This window comes from Nycticebus coucang, chromosome 12, assembly GCF_027406575.1.
Source record: "Nycticebus coucang isolate mNycCou1 chromosome 12, mNycCou1.pri, whole genome shotgun sequence".
Classification (NCBI taxonomy): Eukaryota; Metazoa; Chordata; class Mammalia; order Primates; family Lorisidae; genus Nycticebus; species Nycticebus coucang.
This window is the reverse complement of record NC_069791.1, coordinates 89,197,325-89,216,516: the sequence shown is the minus strand read 5'-3', so window position 1 is coordinate 89,216,516 and position 19,192 is coordinate 89,197,325. Positions and strand designations below refer to the sequence as shown.

Below are 19,192 nucleotides of genomic sequence, written 5' to 3'. Positions count from 1 at the left end.
AATTACTATGGTACCCTCTTGAATTAATTTATGATATTTATCAGAAGAGGAAAAGAGGCCAAGTAGGGAGACACTTGATAACTGTTTTCAGAGTTTATTATATAAGGAAGAATCATACCTCCTCTATAGTCTAGAGAGAACTTAGATTCTGGCCCGAGAACCTAGGATGATCATTAAACACTAAAGTTAAAGACAAAATAGATAACCATCTCTCCCCTCAATATGTGTTTACTGGAAACCTTGTATTGTGCTAGGTCAGTATCTTAGTGTTTTAGGTGGGACAATTCTTCATTATGTGAGATTGCCCCAGGCATTATAGGAAGTCTAACTTTTCTGGCCTTGCCTACTAAATGACAAAGCACCCCCAAGTCTTTATGACTAAATGAATGATGATCTACTCTGAATATTTTCTAAAGAGCAAAATTTTTCCTGCCTGCTAAACACTTGGCTCAATTGATTTAGATTTATTTTTTTGATAGTGTCAACCTTTTTATGGAGTCCTTGTTGCTAATGTTCTTTGCAAATAGGACAATGCTTCCTTCCTCTCTCTAGTGCCTTCAAATGTAGAATAGTCATGTGACCCATGTGAGCACTAACCTCAGATGACCTCCAGCTCTAGAATTTTATGATTATCATGTCAAAATTTCTCACATCCCAGTGAAATGGCTTGGGAAGCATGCTGTTTATGGCTGGGAAAGTTTAAGCAAAGTAACAATTTGTGAATGACTTTTGGTCCTGTGGCAAGTCATTAGCATTAGCATTTGAAACCTGCCTCCTTCAGTCTTGCTGCCTATGGTCTCTTTCTGCTCTGACTCTGGTTTCCGTGTGAAATTTTGTATAGCTCTCTCAGTAAGTTCTGTCCCTTTTCTCAGATTTGCTTGTGTTTCCATGATAAGATGTGAACAATTGAGAATTAAAAATAACTTATCTTTTGTGAGAGATGATTCCCTTTAGTAAGCAGTTGTAGTAGGTAGCATCATGGGTAGTAGTGTCTGGCATTTCCCTCCTTCCCATTCTCCAATTTTTTAGCCTTTCTTTGGGGCAGAAGATTTACTGTAAGTGAATTATTAAATTTGGTTAAACTTTCTTGTGTCCTTAATGGGAAAAGGGAGGGGGGATCTATTACATGAACTCCATTTTTTTTAAAGAGGGACAGAGTCTCACTTTGTTGCCCTCCGTAGAGTACTGTGCTGTCACAGCTCACAGCAACCTCCAACTCCCAGGCTTAACCAATTCTCTTGCCTCAGCCTCCCGAGTAGCTGGGACTATAGGCACCTGCCACAACGCCCAGCTATTTTTTTATTGCAGTTTTGGCTGGGGCCAGGTTCGAACCCGCCACCCTGGGTATATGGGGCTGGCACCCTACTCAATTGAGCCACAGGCACCTCCATGAACTCCATTGTTTTTATTTTTTTCTTGAAACTAGTCTCAATGCAGCACTGCTTTTCATGCATCTTTCTAGTCACTGTATAGCAGATACTTGCACCTATGATCATTTCTAGAAAGCAGCAGTTCAGTACAGATTTCCCTGCCCTTTCCTAGACCAGTGGTTTTCAAACAGATGTTCAGGGTCTGAGGAAGAAGTATCTGAGGAGCTACTTCAGGCTGCAGAGAAAAGGCCTAGAAGTGGGCTGACAGCAGCTCCAGGGTTCTTTACTTCATTCCAGCAGTAGCAGCTATCTTGTCATTTTATATTGTCTGTGAGTTCTGCTTCATTTAAAGAAAGGGAAGCTTGTCCATGTCGTAGACAAAACTTGGATTTGAGATCTAGAAAACAGGTCCTAAAGAGGGAGTGCATTTTACTTCCCAAGGTGATGCTTCCAAGAGACTTGGTTTGACCTGTAGCTGCTTTTGTGAGAGTTCTCCCTCTCAGTCTCTTTTTTTCAGAGGCATTACTATGGTTTTGATTGTTTTTAGGACCTTTAGAAATAATAGGACCCAGCCAAGAGTAAAACACAGACACAAGTACGAATCTCCTTCTTTAGTGCCAATTAACTGATGTCACAGGGGCCACTATTTTAGATAGTGTCTCTTACGAATCTGTTAAGCTATTTTTCTCTGACCTGTTTAGTTCCATATTTGAAATGGCCTTTTTCCCTATTCAGTTTCTTTGCCTAGTATTATTGCCTAGTACCATGGTCTAAGTCTCTTAGCTTGTTATCTTTTCAAACTGATAAACATCTTTTCTGTTACTACTTCCACTTTTCTTCCTATTTTCCACTTCCTTACTTTTATATTTTCTTATTTCGTCTTCCTTTCACGCTCATTCTTCCCATTTCCATATTCTATTCCCCTCTTTCCCCCATGCCTTTTGTGGTATTATTTGCATGTCCAAGTACAAATGATGACATCTGGAGGTATTTTCTTATTTTATTAGGCTTGCTTTTTAATCATATGAGTCATAAGAAAGATAATACGTATTTTAATCACGTAATACAATTTTAAAAGTTCAAATGGTTGGTTGAGTCACTACAGTCACTTTGTGTGTATATGGGGGATGCTCAATTTGCATAGACTCTTTCATTTTTGTTCTTTTTTTTTTTTTTTTTTTTTTTTTTCAGGTTGTTAGGAAGAGGCTCAATGTTTGTGTTTTCACCAGATCAATTTCAGAGACTGCTTAAAATTAATCCGGACTGGAAAACCCATAGACTTCTTGATTTAGGTGCTGGAGATGGCGAAGTCACAAAAATCATGAGCCCTCATTTTGAAGAAATCTATGCCACTGAGCTTTCTGAAACTATGATATGGCAGCTTCAGAAAAAGAAATACAGGTATAAATTTTAGACATGGTTTGGGATATTTTTCTTGGTTTTACATGTATTTCCTCTTGAAAGTGTATTATTTAAAGGCTATGAATCAGAAACAGTTTTCCATGATTATGAATTAAAAATATTTTTTTTCCCACACACAATTAAGTAGAAATTTAGAAAGGGATAATCTTCCCATGGCAGAGGAATTGGCACTATAGGGAGGAAAGTGGCTGGTGAGAGAAGGCTTGGAAAAGACAGTTCAGATGTAGGGACTTGCTTCCTAATCAGAATCTGGCATTCTCAAATTTTATTTTATTTTTTTTTAATTGTGGTTAAAATATACATAACACAAAATTTACCGTTTTAACCATTTTAAGTGTATGCTTCAATGGTTTTAAGTACATTCACATTATTGTGCAACCATTATTACCACCATCTATCTCCAGAGCTAGAATCTCTGTACCAATTAAACAATAACTCCCCATTCTTTCCTTCTTCCAGCCAGTGACAACCACCATTCTACTTTCTCTCTGAATTTGACTACTTTAGGGACCGCATCTGAGAGAAATCATACATTTTCTCTTTGTGACTGGTTTATTTCACTTAGCATAATGTCTTCAAGGATCATCCTTATTGTACTATGTGTCAGAATTTAAGGCTGAATAATATGCCATTGTTTACATATACCACGTTCTGTTTGGCCATTCATCTGTCATGGATATGTGGGTTGCTTCTACCCTTTGTGGTAGAAGGATTGTCACAATTGTACATGATGCTTCTATAACATGAGTAAACATAATCTATTTGAGTCCCTGCCTTCACTTTTGTATACCCACAAGTGGAATTGCTGCAGCATAAGTTAAGTCTATGTTTAATTTTTTGAGCCATTGCCATACTTTTCCATTGCACCTACACCCTTTTACTTCCTACCAGCAACGTGCAAGACTTCTTATTTTTCCATATTCTTGAAAACACTTCATATTTTTTGTTTTATTTGTTTTTTCCTAATAGCCATCATAATAATGGTTGCAGAGTGTTAACTCTTAGTTTTAAGATCATTAGGTGTTTGGGAGACTTAGGAAGAAGGGTATTCTTTATTCAGTGTGGATTCTGTTGATGGGAAGATATCTGTGTATTGGTGGAGCTGGAGTCAGTCTCCTTCTCTAGGATTTTTTGATAAGCCTGGCTTAGCCTTATAAAAGGGAAAGGAATTACAGAATCACTCACTTTCCTATCCGCGTTTCTGCTTTTACAGACTAACCTTAGAGACAGCGCATTGGCATAGCTTTTGGAGCAGGATTAGATTGAGCATTTACAAAATGTGGAAATTTTTAGCTTACAAAAGGGAAGGGGAGATGGCAGGGAAGATTACTGTAAATAGATATTTGATAGGATTTTATGTGGAAGGAAAGTAGTAGTTTAGTCTCTGGTATACTCTGGCACAGCTAGGCCCTAGAAGTTGATTATAGGTTAGGGGGATCATCCTTCCTAATAAGCTTGAACCATCTCAGTCCTCATCACTGTCACTGTTTAAATTACTATTAGAGATGTTATAGGAGACTTACATAAATGTTAAGTTTGAACTAAGTGATTTGTAAGGTCCCTTTAGCCTTAACAGTCTGTCACAGATTAAATCCTGGTCTGTGTAGTGGTAATTGAAATACATTCCTCAACTAGAAATTAATTCACTCTTTCAAAAATGTAATGTTTTGACTTTTGTTAAAACAATGGCTTATGCCATGCTGAATTCCTGATTTCCCTTTCTTTCTATGTTAAGAAGAAATCACTATTTTGTAACACAATGGCATGTATTTGAGCAAAACAAAACAAAATAAAATCAGTGTTTTGAAATGTGTTTGGAGAGGAAATGTATAGGAAGCCTATCTTCACATGATTGACGCCCCCCCCCTTCCCTTGCTTTGATTCTAAATGCCTAAATAAATAGAATTTTCAGTGAAACTTCAGATGTTTGAATTATAATAATAGATCATCTAGAGTTTATATGGATCTAACCTAGTAAATGTATCCACCACATAAAAAATACTTTTATTTTTCCCCTAATATATAGCCAATATGCCAAAATCTTCAGTTTGGCCTACATGGACAATTCTTTTTGGCTGGGGCTGGGTTTGAACCCACCACCTCCCGCTTATGGGGGCTGGCACCTTACTCCTTTGAGCCACAGGCTCCACCCTAGATGGACAATTCTTACTGGTTGGCACTTCTTCCATAGTATTACTGGTATGAAGTAAAAACATATTCACAAAAGTGGCCAATTTTGTGATCATTGGTGCAATTTGAGGTTTTAATGAGGAAGTGTAGTATTTTATCTAAGGTTAGAGTTCTCTCAACCCATGATGGCAAGGCAGACTTTCAGCTTAACTTCACATTATTTTGCTTATTTGTGAGATATAGCTATTATATTTTTTATTTCTATTCAATATCTGGGCCTAAGAAAAACAGGTGTTTTGGCTGGGTGGGATGGCTCACACCTTATAATCCCAGCAATTTGGTAGGCCAAGGCAGACGGATCACCTGAGGCCAAGAGTTCAAGACCAGGCTGAGCAACATAGTGAGATCCTATTTCTACAACACATAGGAAAATTAGCCAGGTGTGGTGGGATGCATCGGTAAGCCCAGCTTCTCTGGAAGCTGAGGCAAGAGGATCACTTGAACGCTGGGTTGGAGATTGCAGTGAGCTGTGAGTGTGCCACTGTACTCAGTCTAGCCTAGATCACAGGGTGAGGCCCTGTCTCAGAGAAAAAGCAAAAACCAAAACAAATAGGGTTTATGGTTCTGGATGGTATTTTTGAAATAGATCAATAAACAGAAAATGGTCAGATATTTCCTCTGTATTCCCAAGATGTCATTGTTCATGCCAGAGAATCCTAATGAGAAAACTCTAAAATTTAAGGATATGGCTTTGATTTTTAAAGCAAAATAACAACTTTTATTGGTGTTTTTATATTTTAAGACTTATCAAAATACTGATTGCCTTATCATTCTCTAAGGGAAAATAAGTAAAACCTCCTGGAAGGAAAACAATTACTTAACTAATTTTCTTGAAAATAATAACCCCCTGAACACATACCCTGCTGCTTCTAGGGTTAGAAATACTGTTTTAGAAAAGCTCTAGATATGGGAAAGAATTATACAACTAACTCTTAATTGTACACAATTATGGAATACTAGTCAGCCATAAAAAAGATGGAGTTTTTTTTTTTTTTTTTTTAAGAAAGGAATTTATTTCTCACAGTTCTAGAGGCTAGAAAATTCAATACCAAGGTCCTGGGTGTAGTGAAAGCCTGCTTGCTGCTTCGTCCCTTGGCAAAAATGCAGTCAAAAAGATAGAGATTTTGTATCTTTCATAATAACCTGGAAGGATTCAGAGAACATTTTCCTAATATCAAAAGAATGGCAAATCAAACATCCTGTGTTCTCAATACTAAGTTGAAGCTAGTAGATTAACAGCTACAGACCCACATGAGAGAAAAACTCAAATTCAAGAAGAGAGGAGGTGGGGTTCAATAAGATCACACCTAATAGGTGCAATGTACGGGTGTATGGCACACTTCCAGGTTGAAGGATACAAGTATAACTTGGACTTCACCTTACATATGCAAGCAGTGTAACCTAATTGTATGTACTTTCATAGCAATCTGAAATAAAAAATAAAAAGGAAGCTGCATAGTGATGGGATATTGAAATTAATTCTGCTCAGATAGTTCATGTGCTGCTAATCAAAAGGGAATTATATATAGATGTTTTATGCCAGAGAAGAAAACTTTTTTCTTTTTTAGAGAAAGGGTCTTGCTCTGTTGCCCAGGCTGGCTTGCTGCAGCCTTGAACACCTCGGCTCAAGTGAGCCCCCTGCATCAGCTGAGGATCAGCTAGGTGTGAGCCACTGTGCCCAGTCGAGAACAAATATTTTTAATATAAATTTGAAAGATGATTAACTTCTAATCAATGTGTGTAAGTTTAGGATTTCTTAAAATGAAAATATTGTTAAGAATGCTATTATGAAAAAAAAAAGAATGCTATTATGTTAATATCTTCTTTTTTTTATTAAAGAGGATTGGAGACTGAAGTACAAATTGTCATTCACTCTTAACTACTAGGATAGAAGGAATTATTCAAAGAATGTCAGATCTTTCTCACCTTATATGAAGAGTGCAGGTTCATTGACTTGAATAACATGCCACAATTCCAAGTTAGAATTTCCTTTTTTTCTTTCTTTTTTTTTATGAGACAAAGTCTCACTACGTGGCCCTCAGTAGAGTGCTGTGGCGTCCCAGCTCAAAGCAACTTCAAACTCTTGGGCTTAAGCGATTCTCTTGCTTCAGCCTCCCAAGTAGCTGGGACTACAGGCACCCGCCACAATGCCTGACTATTTTTTGTTGCAATTGTCATTGTTGTTTAGCAGGCCCAGGCCAAGCTCGAACCTGCCACCTTCAGTGTATGTGGCCGGCACCCTACTCAGCGCTGAGCCCCAAGTTAGAATTTCTACTCTCCTTGTGATTTATTTGCCTTGTGAACTTGGACAAGTCACTTTTTAAATTTTCTCATAAAATAATAAAATTCTAATAACTTGTTAGGATTCCTGAGCTCATATGCAGTTTGAGTGAGGCTAATAAATTTGTCTTTTCCTCAATGGAACTGAATTTACAAATGAAATCGCAAAATAGAAATAAAGATGATGTTGTGCTTCTTATAGGTACAGGCTTAACTGTCCCAGCATTTAATTGATAATTTTCTGTTATGAGCATGTAGGTGTTTTAGTCTTTGAAAATTAGCTACCTGGGAACTGCTTATTTGAAACTATTTCTTTCTTTTTGTTTTTTTTTGAGACAGAGTCTCACTTTATCACCCTTGGTAGAGTGCCGTGGCGTCATAGCTCAAAGCAACCTCCAACTCCTGGGCTTAGGCAGTTCTCTTGCCTCAGCCTCCTGAGTAGCTGGGACTACAGGTGCCCGCCACAATGCCCAGCTATTTTTTGTTGCAGTTTGGCCAGGGCCAGGTTTGAACCTGCCACCCTTGGTATATGGGACCGCAGCCTTACCCACTGAGCCACAGGCCCTGCCCTATTTGAAACTATTTCTGAGGTGGAATTTAATGAGATTTTTTTAGATTAGAACATGCTGACAATGTTTGGCTTCTACTTCATTGTAGATAGAACTAATACATATATTTTTTAATCAAGAATAAAGTATTTTGCCAGTCTTGGTGGCTCATGCCTGTAATCCCAGCACTTGGGAGGCTGAAGCGAGACCAGCCTGAGCCATAGTGAGACCTCGTCTCTAAGAATAGCCAGGTGGTGTGCTGGGTGCCTGTAGTCCCAGTTACTTGGAGGCTGAGGCAAGAGGATCCATCACTTAAGCCCAGGAGTTTGAGGTTGCTGTAAGCTGTGATGTCATAGCACTCTACGTGGCAAAGTGAGACTCTGTCCTCCCCTCCCCAAAAAAGAATAAACTGTTTTTGCATTTTATTTATTTATTTATTTTATTTTATTTTTTGAGACAGAGTCTCACTAATGTTGCCCTTGGTAGACTGCCATGGCATCACAGCTCAGGGCAATCTCCAACTCTTGGGCTTAAGAGATTCTCTTGCCTCAGCCTCCCAAGTAGCTGGGACTTCAGGCGCCTGCCACAACGCCCGGCTATTTTTTGGTTGTAGTTGTCATTGTTATTTAGCTGGCCTGGGTTAGGTTCAAACCGCCAGTCCTGGTGTATGTAGCCAGCACCCTAACCATTGAGCCACAGGCACTGAGCCCATTTAATGATTTTAAGTTGGCTGCTTACCTAAGGCATTAATAAACAAATAGTTCTTTTTAATTCTTCATTTCACTGTTTAAAATGGGAATTGATGAAAGTTTTTTCCTGAAAGTAGAACCTTCTCAGTGTTTTGAAACACTTCTTTGAAGGAACTAAATTTAGTTTTTCTTTCTTTTTTTTTACAGTTTTTTTTTGGCCAGGGCTGGGTTTGAACCCACCACCTCCGGCATATGGGGCCGGCGCCCTACTCCTTTGAGCCACAGGCGCCACACCTAAATTCGGTTTTTAAAATTATCATTGCAGTTGACTTCTGTTTAACAAGTGATTTTGAAGCCCTAATGCCCTACTTATTTCAAATGATATTTAGTGCAATAAAACACCTATAACAGAGGAATCTGATCAGTCCCTTAAATTTTTTAGACTGTTGTTTGAAGGAGGTTTTTGTTTTATAAAAATGTACATAAAAAAAGATACAGTTGAATGGTTTGTGTTCTTTTTATTCTGCTACTCACAAATGTGATAAAATATCATTATGCTAAGGAGTTTTCAAAACAACTCTTAGACTTTTAGATTTTTTTTTTTGAGTTAGAGTCTCACCATGTCTCCCTTGGTAGAGTGCTGTGACATCACAGCTCATAGCAACCTCAAACTCTTTGGCTTAAGCAGATCTCTTGCCTCAGCCTCCCAAGTAGCTGGGACTACAGGCTTCTGCCACAACACCTGACTATTTTTTGTTGCAGTTGTCATTGTTGCTTAGCTGGCCCGGTCTTGGTTCAAACCTGCCAGCCTCAGTGTATGTGGCTGGCGCCGTAACCACTGTGCTATGGGCGCCGAGCCACTTTCAGAATTTTCTAAGATAGCTCTACTGTGTCTGTTCAGCATTAATAAAGATTTATTTACCAAAGATCCTTTTTTGTATTTCCTTTTTTCACCGTATCTGTCATAACTTGTCTCGCCTACAGTCTTCTGATTGGTATAACCAGGAAGGAGTAAATGATTTGTAGAATTGCCTTCATGAGATGGCTAACACACTCTTGATATAAATACTGTCCCTTTCTGAATATAAAAACATTATAGAGGACTAAACACGTTTTTGTGTGTGTGTATATATGAAAGAGAAAGAGCGAGGATTGAAAATAGTATTTTAACCATGATTTTTACTTAGTTTTATGCCTTATGCTGTATTTTTTTCTGTATAGTTATTCAGATATGAAAATTACAGAGTATATTCCTAATAACCATTGGGAACAGAGATGTGCTCAAAGGGCCATAGGTTATACATGGAAATTATATTATTCCTAGCCATTAACAATAGGAGGGACCTTTGGAATAGAAAACATGAATATATAATGTATTTTATTTATAATTAAATTCCAATGACTGTTGAAAAGCACGTCTCTTCCGTGAGGGCTATTTTAACTAGTTTGATGAAAATACTTCGAATTGTATATAAAATCAGCACATTGTACCCCATGATTGCATTAATGTACACAGCTATGATTTAATAATAATTATAAAAAAAGCAGGACTCTGTTGTTCACTCACTGATGTTTAAGATTTTGATGTCTTAGTTTTTTTTTTTTTTTTTTTTTTTCCATTTTTTGGCCGGTGCTGGGTTTGAACCTGCCACCTCCGGCATATGGGGCCAGTGCCCTACTCCTTTGAGCCACAGGCGCTGCCCTCGATGTCTTAGTTTTATAATGATTTTTTATCACTTTGTGCCTTTATACTTATTAAACATAAGATCTTGTAAAGGAAATTGTATATGTTTTGAGATTTGGAAATACGTTAAATGCTAAATTAAAAGAACCATGGTTGCTATTTTTCTCTTGTCTGGCCATTTATTGCAAATGTAAATTGTAAGGGAAAATTTTGAATTTATTTTGATTTAGAAGACAAAGTTAGAGCTTTATTGGCATCTTGATTATTTTTAAAAATGTCTTAAAGGGAAATTATACTAATCCAGTTATTTCTGATTTTTCCAGAGTACTCGGTATAAATGAATGGCAGAATACAGGGTTCCAATATGATGTCATCAGCTGCTTGAATCTGCTGGACCGCTGTGATCAGCCCCTGACTTTGTTAAAAGATATCAGAAGTGTTTTGGAGCCAACTAGAGGCAGGGTCATCCTTGCCTTGGTTCTACCCTTCCATCCCTATGTAGAAAACGGTAAGTGTGGTCAGGCCATGTCTTACCAGGGATAGGTATTTATTGGTTTGTATAATTTTATGCTGTGCACAATTAAACATTGTCCAGTGTTTCTTAGAATAGTTTGGAATTTCAAATAATACAATTAATCCATGTAAAATATCACTTGGTTAATGTTCATCGTAAGGTGGATTTAAAGATCTCTAATACTCTCTTTGCAGTGGCAATAATTAATATTCAACTGAGATTCATTCAGTTTCAAAGATTGAAAGCCTAAAGTGTGTTTTTATCGCTGCTTTTAAGTGGAGCTTGAATCATTTATATCTTAGTTTATAAATTGAATTAAGCAATAACTGATGCCTTTTAATCTACTCATACAGTTGCTAAATGTCACCGTTGTTTAGTTTTACATTTTTCTTCTTTTGTCCCAGACTGTGAAAATAATAAACACTGTTATCATTCTCTTTTGAAGAGCATTTGTGTTGCAGCATGTATCAATTTCTTTGTGTAACATTTGATTTTTTTGATGGCATAGTTTTGCTCTTCAGCAGTATTGAATGAAGAAATATATTTGAAGAAATGGGTTGATTTTACATCATTTCATATTTACTGTGACTGCTGGCAGTTACGGTGACAGTGTCACATAATTCATAGTTTTAGCTTATGTGGTTTGTATTTTAGGTCATCTTCAAAGTTATGACTTTAAGTTTCTTGCATTCTTGTAAGTTAATGTATATTAATATAAAAACTATTATGTAAGTAATACATGTTACTACTTAAAAATCTTTAGGTTTTTTTGGGTGGCGTGTGTGGTTAAGTGGGTGGGGTGCTGGCCCCAGCCCCCGCCAAACCACAACAAAAAAAGCCGAGCATTGTGGTGGGAGCCCCGGCTACTTGGGAGGCTGAGGCAAGAGAATCGCCTAAGCCCAGTAGTTGGAGGTTGCTGTGAGCTGAGACGCGACAGCACTCTACCCAGGGCGATAAAATGAGACTATCTCTACAAAAAAAAAAAAAAAATCTTTAGTTTTTGTACTCTGCTACCTAGTTTGACCTTGGCTTCAAAAACTTAAAAGCTCACAGACATTTTAAAGAAATCCATTACTATTTTGCAAGTGTTAAAGTTATCAAATAACAAGGAAAATCTCTGTCTTAAGGAATAATGCTCATGTTTCTTATAACCACAGAGTTCTGTGTGGATGTGTATTACCACTGCTTTCTCCTTAGTTTCTTCTTGTCCTTGTCTGCCCCTTTGCCCCCTTGTCCCCAGGCCCTAGTTCCTTCAGATTCAATGCTTGTTTTAACATTTACCAAATGGTTTCAGATTTGTGTTGATGGTGGGGAAAATGGGGAATTCTTTTTTTTTTTTTTTTTTTGTAGAGACAGAGTCTACTTTATGGCCGTCGGTAGAGTGCCGTGGCCTCACACAGCTCACAGCAACCTCCAACTCCTGGGCTTAAGCGATTCTCTTGCCTCAGCCTCCCCAGTAGCTGGGACTACAGGCACCCGCCACAATGCCCGGCTATTTTTTGGTTGCAGTTTGGCTGGGGTCGGGTTTGAACCCGCCACCCTCGGTATATGGGGCCGGCGGCTTACCGACTGAGCCACAGGCGCCGCCCAGAAAATGGGGAATTCTTGAGACAGGGAAGGGAGTGGAAGAGAACAGATGCAACAGACGTCTCCACTCCCATCTTAAATCGCCATTTTTGCATTCTTGCTGTTGAATGGTTTGCCATGGTAAAGAAGCAGAGAGAGGGAGGGAGGGGGGCGGGGATTTGGTACGTGCCACACCTTCTGGGGGCAAGACATGATGGCAAGAGGGACTTTACCTAACAAATGCAATCAGTGTAACCTGACTTATTGTACCCTCAATGAATCCCCAACAATAAAAAAAAAGCTAAAAAAAAAAAAAAGAAATCTGCTTTAAGTATCTGTCTATAAATCATGTGTATGTTGCACAGTTTTGAAAAAATCTGAGTAAATGTCTTTGGTAATTCAGCAACCTGACTTTATTCCCTGGGTAATTAAGCCTCAGCTTCATCTTCCTGCATTGCACTCACTAGTCATCAGGTTGTAAGGTCCTGGCTTCCTGTGTCCTGTAGGGCAGTCCCATGATAGAACTTTAATGCTACTTCCTGGCATAGCAGGAGGTGGAAGAGCAGGGGGAAGAAACATCAGTCTAACCCTGGCTTTTATTTCCTTGTGTTTCTGACACTAAAAATTGAAAGGAAGTCAAACTAGGCAAGAGGGCATTCTCCACCAAGAATTGGAAACAAGCTCCTTGATTGTGGATGCAGAGAGCTGCCTGTTGAGTCTAAGGATTCTGGCATATGACACATTGCAAACCTGAGACAAGAAGCCTTGTTGCTATGGGTGACCTTTAGTGACCTATAAATTTTGCAGACTGCTCCACGGTACTCTATTACTGCTTCCTTTTTCTAAGTCTCTAATTAGATCCTCATGATTTCCACGTGAAACTGTATGAAGACTGGGAGGTGGAAAATGGTTTTGCTGTGGGAATTCATGAATACTGGACTTTTTAAAGGATAGCCGAGTATGCTTTGCATACTTGGTTTAATTTATTTTTTAACAAAAGCAGTTGTAGGTGAAATGATTACTTGTGTAATTTTTTTTTTTTTGGTAAATGTCTTGAAATCAAAACACTGCAATTTTGTAACTTTGGTTAATTTGGGGGAAAACAAAATGCAAAAGTACATCTTTCTAATACATCAGTACAGTTTATTTGGTTTACTGACCCCACTTTTGGTTAGGGGTTGTTAAATCTAGTGAGAATCTAGTGAGCTAGTTTCTCCAAATATAAGTATGTACGTACATTAAAAAATTATTTATACAACCCTTTGGCAACTTTCTCACTTTTTCCTGGAGTCATTTGTCTGGTTATAGTAGACATGTTTAGTCCTAAAGCTCTCATCAGTCTAGGTATTGAGAATTGTTTTAGGTGCCCCCCTCAAAAAGGAAAAATGTATAACCACGGAAAGGAAAACTGTATTGTAAAATTCAAATTTTAATTATGTTTAATTTTTCAAAATTGTGACTTTCATTAAAAGGTAATTCAGACTGGGCGTGGTGGCTCATGCCTTTAATCCTAGTGCTGTGGGAGGCCGAGGGGGGTGGATTGCCCTGAGCTTAGAGGTTCAAGACCAGCCTGAGGCAGAGTGAGACCCCATCTCTACCAAAAAAAGCTGGGCGTTGTGGTGGGCACCTGTAGTCTCAGCTACTCGGGACGCTGAGGCAAGAGAATCACAAAAGGAAGAAAAGAAAAAAACAACAACAACAACAAAACTTCAAATTAAGATGAGTGAAAGCCAGTTGAAAGCAAAATTGAAAAAAAAAAAAGTAATTCAGGTTAAAAATAGCTTAAGCAGGTCAAGAGAGGGTGTACAATGAAGAGTTTCTCATCTACTCCAGTCGACAATATTGTTCATGTATCTTAAATATTCTTCAAAAGATAGTTACACAAATATAAGTATGTACATTAAAAATTACACAAATAAGGCGGCGCCTATGGCTCAAAGGAGTAGGGTGCCGGCCCCATATACTGGAGGTAGAGGGTTCAAATGCAGCCCACACCAAAAAAAACTGCAAAAAAAAAAAAATTACACAAATAGAAACCCATAATAAATACTTTCATTGCCTTTTCCCACTTAAATGTATCTAAGAAAGTATTTCTTAGCAGTATGTGCTATGTGGTTCATTGGGTGTTAGCAGTAGTATGTTGGAGCTGATTGGGACTGACTCATGAGATCTGACTTTTATATTGCTAGGAATTAAGTGAATTGGTTGTTAAATGTGGCTAATATTAAAACTGACCATGGTGTGAGTATTTATACAATGGAAATTGGCAAACACTAAAAATGGCCTCCTCCTCCTCAGAACTGGTTTTTAACTTCAAGGTGGGTTTACTTGAGGAGACCAAATTTATGTACTTGTAGATACTGCAGTTGGCAGACTCTTTTGCCTTATTTCCAACTTTAATGAAAATATTGCTACTTTAAATATTATGTCAGCTTTTAACTTGAGATTGCTGTTGTTTGGCTTGTGATAGTAATGTCTTTTATATCCTGTTTTTATTAAGAACTTTAAAGATCAGGAATTAATACTGAATTTTGTCACCCGAGTTACCAACATCTATGGAGATGGTCATGTTGTTTTTCCTTCCTTGACTTACTAAATTAATAGCTTTTTTTTTTGTAGAGACAGAGTCTCACTTTATGGCCCTCGGTAGAGTGCTGTGGCCTCACACAGCTCACAGCAACCTCCAACTCCTGGGCTTAAGCGATTCTTTTGCCTCAGCCTCCCGAGTAGCTGGGACTACAGGCGCCGGCCACAACGCCCGGCTATTTTTTGGTTGCAGTTTGGCCGGGGCCCCACCCTTGGTATATGGGGCTGGCGCCTTACCGACTGAGCCACGGCGCCGCCCAATAGCTCTTTTCTAATATATTTGTCCACCCTTGCATTTCTGGCCTTAAACCTGATAGCTTTTTTTTTTTTTTTTCTCTCCAAAGACAGAGGGTCTCACTCTGTTGCCCATGCTGGAGTGCAGTGTAGAGTAATCATTAGCTCATTGCAACTTTGAATTCCTGGGCTAACGCAACCTCCTGAGTATCTGGGACTATAGTTGTTCACCACCTTGCCTGGCTCATTTTTAAAATTTGTCATAGAGATACAGGGTTTGGTATGCTATTGCTGGGGTGAAGTGATCCTCTTACCTTCCAAAGTTTTAGGATTATAGTTGTGAGCCAATGGGCCTGGCCAATAGTTTTTTTTCTTTCTTTTTTTTTTTGTAGAGACAGAGTTTCACTTTATGGCCCTCGGTAGAGTGCCATGGCATCACACAGCTCACAGCAACCTCCAACTCCTGGGCTTAAGCGATTCTCTTGCCTCAGCCTCCCGAGTAGCTGGGATTACAGGCGCCCGCCACAGCGCCCGGCTTTTTTTTGGTTGCAGTTCAGCCGGGGCTGTGTTTAAACCTGCCACCCTCGGTATATGGGGCCGGCGCCTTACCGACTGAGCCACAGGTGCCGCCCAGTTTTTTTTTCTTTTTTAAATGGATCACTAGATTCTACTCATAAAAATAGAAGCATTAGGCTTGGCGCCAGTAGCACAGTGGTTACGGTGCTGGCCACATGCACCGAGGCTGGCGGGTTTGAATCCAGCCCAGGCCAGCTAAAACAACAATGACAACTGCGACAGAAAATAGCCAGGTGTTGTGACGGGCGCCTATAGTCCCAGCTACTTGGGAGGCTGAGGCAAGAGAATAGCTTGGGCCTGGGAGTTTGAGGTTGCTGTGAGCTGTGATGCCACAGCACTCTACCAAGGGCAACATAGTGAGACTCTGTTAATTCATTTATGTATTTATATATATGGAGGGTAGTGTTTGTTATGTTTTGGTATCAATGTTTTGCTGACTTGTAAAAAATAATATGGGACATTATACTGTATGTTCAATGTTCTGCTGACTTGTATACATTGATACATGATACTGTATGTATAATTGAACACTGATACATTATACTGTATGTATCAATATTCTGCTGAACTGTGAAAAATAATATGGGACATTATACTGTATGTTCTGTTCTTTGAAAGTTTGGTAGAATTCTCCTGTGAAACTTTGTAGACCTGTGCTTTTTGCGGGGTTGTAGCCCTTTGGCAACTTGCTGACTTTCTCCGGGGTCTTGGTCTGGTTAAATTAAATGTGTTTAGTCATAAAGCTATCATCAGTCTGCATAGAAATAACCAAGACTCTGGCAGAACTGTTTTGTGGAAAGAACTTGGGTTTAGGGGCCTGACCCCACATTTGAAATAGGGATTCCTTAATGAACCTCTCATTAATCTTAGTTTTCATCTGCCAAAAAAAAGAAAAAAAAAGGCTAATACCTACCTTGATGCTTATTGTAAGAATTAAATAATGTAATGCATAAGACAGTGCCCAACCATGTCTTTCTCATTGGTATTTAATAAATGTTAGATTTATTTCATTCTATCCTATTCTATTACTTTGTTATTTGTGGCTTTATTGATCACGCTGTTCACCATTTTTCAGGTTGAAATAATTGTTAGGACTGGACTTGGTGGTTCATGCCTGTAATCCTAGCAGTTTGGGAGGCCAAGGCAAAGATTTGCTTGAGCTCAGGAATTCAAGAGCAGCCTAAGCAAGAGTGAAACCCTGTCTCTACTTAAAAAAAGTAGAAAAAATTAGCTAAGCGTCATGGTGGGTGACTAGTCCTCCTAGCTTACTCAGAAGGCTGAGGCAGGAGGGTTGCTTTAACCCAGGAGTTTGAGGTTGCTGTGAACTAGGTTGATGACATGGCACTCTAGCCTGGGCAACAGAGTGAGACTGTCAAAAGAAAAAAAAGAAATAATGTCATTACCTTTTAGATCTCTCTGAAACTCTTACCAAAAACTTCAGAATTTGAAGTTTTCATTCTACATTTTAACTTTATCTCAACGTCTGTTCATTCTCCATTGGTTTATGTGATTTGACTCCACGGAGACTTAACTATCTGCTAGAATTTCAAACTCTCTTAAGACTTATATAGTGTGAAAAAGAAATTACTTACCTTGAAAATCCCATTAGCATCTTTTGGCATGTAGTTTAGTGCTTATGTCTAGAGAGTGTGTAGAAACTCTGTTTCCCTCTCAAATTTGTGTAATGGACTGCGTGTTTATGTCCTCCCATTCATATGTTGAACATGCCATTGTGATGGCGTTGAGTTTTGAGGCCTTTGTTTTTTTGTTTTTTGAGGCAGTCTCACTGTGTTGTCCTTAGTAGAGCACCCTGGCGTCACAGCTCACAGCAACCTTCAACTTTTGCCTCAGCCTCCCAAGTAGCTGGGACTACAGGCACCGGCCACAACGCAAAGCTATTTTTTGGTTGTAGTTGCCATTGTTGTTTGGCAGGCTCAGGCTGGCTTCGAACCTGCCAGCTCTGGTGTATGTGGTTAATGCCCTAGCCTCTGAGCTACAGGTGCTGAGCCAAGTGATGAGGCTTCTGGGAGGTAATTAAGATTAGACGAGGTCATGAGGATGGGGCCGTCATGAGTGGGATTAATACCCTTATGAGAGTTCCAAGAGAACTTGCTTCTCCTGCTTTCTGCCATGTTGGCAGTCTACTGCTGAGAAGAGGTTTCTGACCAGAACCAACCATTCTGGTACTCTGATCTCAGACTTCCAGCCTCCATAACTGTGAGAAAAAAGTTTCTGTTTGTAAGCCACTTAGTCTATGGTAATGTGTTATAGCAACCTGAACTAAAACAAGTTGTTTCAGTATTATTCTCTTTCATTATCATGGGAAACTCAAATTCAAACAGAAAGCTATAGCTTAATCCTTTCCAGTGAATATTCTTTGGGATGCTCAGATAGAAAAATAAATACTGTTAAGGATTCAATGAATGGTCTTTGTGGAAAGGGGGATGGTTGATGGCTAGGGAGTGAGATGTACTTACACATCTCAGTTGAAATGCTAAAAGATTCTTTCTCTGTAGGAACATTGTTCACTTGCATTTTTATGTGAACACATTTGAGAGCCTACGATGTAGTACTAGGCAGTGGAAATACAAAGATAATGAAAATAAATGAGAATTGTACTTCAGCTCTTTATATACTATTCACAAGATATTATAAAAAATAGATGTAAACAGATAATGTTGGGATTGTGTGATAGTAAATATGACACAGTGCTATAGGATTAGACAAGGAGAGATCTGTTAACTGTTGAGGGAGTTAGAGAAGGTTTTATCTTGCGGGTAACATTTGAGCTTTGTAATCTGAAGCATTTTACTAGGCAGAGGGGAACAGCATATGCAAAAGCATGAAGGTGTGAACAAGATCTGAGGTTAGGATAGGGCATGTTTGACACAGGATAAGGTGCAAAAGAGGACTTTGTGTGATAGTATGACACTTAATAAATATTGTTGGCTCAATGGATAAATAAGAGAATAAATATTATATATATCAGGTGCTCTTAATAAATGACCTAACAGAATAGAACCCCTTTCTTTTGGAAAGTGGATTCCTTAAAAATCAATCTTTGAAATACATTTCTTGCTTATATTTGGAGAAGGCATATTCTGAATCAAATACTAGTTTATCTTAGAGATTTTTATCTCTTAGTTAACTACAGAAAGAACAGTGTATTTTCAGCCCTGGAATTAAGTACCAAAATGTAATGACTCCCAGAAATGGAAAGTAAATGATCTAATTCTACCTACTTCTTTCTATTCATCTAGATGAAATTAGTGCTTACTGAGGTGTTTTTTTTTTTTTTTTTGCTATCTAGTTTATTTCACCTGAAGTATTAGCATGTCTATTTATTTTACTGTTTATGCCACTGTTTAATTTCTGTTTTTGTTTATAAGGTATAGGCATACTCATCCATCCATACATAGCATATACTATACATAACACACATACACAACATACACACGTGCACACACACTAATACACACAAATAAAATGAGGCCACATGCTTCCTCTTCTCCTCTTTCCATTTTTCTGGGGCA

General features: G+C 38.6%; 1 protein-coding gene across 2 annotated transcripts in view; it reads left to right on the top strand.

The window, feature by feature from the left end:
- Window positions 1-19,192, top strand: part of METTL9 (methyltransferase like 9) — a 45,385-nt gene that overhangs the window by 13,730 nt on the left and 12,463 nt on the right. For both annotated transcript variants that reach the window (XM_053555761.1, XM_053555760.1), the window contains exons 3-4: window positions 2,562-2,771; window positions 10,507-10,691. In XM_053555761.1, coding sequence (XP_053411736.1) covers window positions 2,562-2,771; window positions 10,507-10,691 — 395 coding nt within the window. The remainder of the gene's footprint in view (window positions 1-2,561; window positions 2,772-10,506; window positions 10,692-19,192) is intronic.